This window comes from Lepidothrix coronata, unplaced genomic scaffold (genome assembly GCF_001604755.1).
Source record: "Lepidothrix coronata isolate B3197 unplaced genomic scaffold, Lepidothrix_coronata-1.0 Scaffold216, whole genome shotgun sequence".
NCBI lineage: Eukaryota > Metazoa > Chordata > Aves > Passeriformes > Pipridae > Lepidothrix > Lepidothrix coronata.
This window is the reverse complement of record NW_016690396.1, coordinates 146,983-148,855: the sequence shown is the minus strand read 5'-3', so window position 1 is coordinate 148,855 and position 1,873 is coordinate 146,983. Positions and strand designations below refer to the sequence as shown.

General features: G+C 39.0%; 1 protein-coding gene across 1 annotated transcript in view; it reads left to right on the top strand.

Moving 5' to 3' along the window:
- Window positions 1–962: 962 nt before the first annotated feature.
- LOC108506489 (endogenous retrovirus group K member 9 Pol protein-like) overlaps window positions 963–1,873 on the top strand; it is a 3,745-nt gene continuing 2,834 nt past the window's right edge. Inside the window, exon 1 of the mRNA XM_017833563.1 lies at window positions 963–1,744. Coding sequence (XP_017689052.1) covers window positions 1,357–1,744 — 388 coding nt within the window. The 5' untranslated portion in view covers window positions 963–1,356. The remainder of the gene's footprint in view (window positions 1,745–1,873) is intronic.

Here is a 1,873-nt window from a genome sequence, read left to right as displayed (position 1 = left end):
AAATCAATTTTCTACCTGTAGGTGATGAAACTATTTTTCACCCTTGCTGAACAGTCATATATCTCATAAGGCTTGAAATCATAAACTGGTGCGTTTCACCAAAAGCAAAAATAAAAGATATTCTCTTTAAATATATTATTTTACATGTGACTGAGGTGTTCCTTTCCAAAGGTTATCTGTAGTTTTATCTACCGTATTTAATATTAAGCTTTCTTCTCTTCACTCTTGTATGCTCTGCTTTTATCAAGAGACTTTAGTCTTGGTAAAACCCCAAATCCCATTACATCTGAAAAATGCAAAGCAGTTGTCTCTCCCTTAATCCTGATGATAAAAGGGCATTCTAGAAGATGAGCTGCATTAAAAGCTCGGATCTGAATCTATGCAGAACAGCTGTTAATATTTGGCTGTAGACTGCTGCAAAATTATCTTATTTGCAAAGCTTGCCATGTGGGAAGGCAGATAAATGATAACAACATGAACTAGTAGAAGGCAGAAAAGGCTTTATTCTACACATATCTGGGTCTGACTTCAAATTTGATACTGAATATGCAGCTTTGAACATGTATTCATAACCATTCACTCCAAGTATTTCTGCACATGAAGCACTTTAATATGGGGAAAGCAGTACTAAGCTATTTCCCTGTATAACAGTACAGAAACAAATATTTTAACATTCAAGTAGAATAAAATGTTCAGAAAAAAACGGTTGGCAAAAAAAGCGCTGATTTCTAGCAAACGCATTTCCAGCCAAATGAGAAAACCTTCTCCCTGTCAGTCAATCAATCAGTGCATAGTTTATTTTAAGCTGTGATAATATGGCTTTGGAGATTAGGAAACTAGTGAGCTACAAGGAAGATCAAATTAATTTTTCTTGCGTAAAAAAAAATAAAAACCTTCAACAAGTAGACACAAAACTTAACTCTCTCTATCAAGTTCAAAATGGAAAAACTATTCAGAAACCATTCATCCAGGCCTTTGCCCCAGATGTAAAAAAGGAGTACGCTGGGCTGGAGAATGTCGGTCTCTATTTGACAAACACGGAAATCCACTATCACCCAGACCTTTTCACAAAACACAGAATTCGGGAAACGGCTTAACGAGTGCCTAGAGCGGCATGTGGACACAAAAAGCTCTTTTAAGCAATCAAATCTACCCCTCTCAAACAGTTCCCAACAAAAACCCCAAACGGGTGCCTTTAAATTGGAGCTAGCAACTTCAAAACCTCAAACCTTAGAAAAAACAGAGTATCACACGGTGTTATTAGCTTCTGCTTCTTCTCAGGTTTCAGATTTTAAAGGTAAAGGTGTTATCACAGGAACAGATTCTGCAACTGCATTAGGCATTACTGTGTTACCTATGGTTATGAGTCTCCAAGATCCTAAAGTTGTGTCTGTTGTAATTAAACCTAATTTTGTACCCACAGTGATTAATCCAGTGGATCAAATAGCACAGGTCATACCCATAGAGGCAGAAACCCAGATTGAACAGGGAATTTGTATCAATTGGGCTCAAAAGGTTACTCTTGACAGACCTATAATAGAATGTACTCTTCTCTCTCCTAATTCAGGCCAACAGAAATCTGTGTCTGGGTTACTGGACACGGGCGCAGACCTTACCATAATCTCTGCCAAAGATTGGCCCAGCACCTGGGGCACAACAAAGCCAGCTGTCGACATCCAGGGAGTAGGAGGATCCAAAACTCCTCTCCGGAGCATTTTACCACTTCTGGTCCAAGGCCCACAGGGTAAGGTAGCTTCATCTAAACCCTTTATATTGGACATTCCACTATCCTTGTAGGGCAGAGATGTAATAACACAGTGGGGAATTATCTTATCCATTCCAAATTTGTGATGAGGGCCACTGGAGAGCCGCA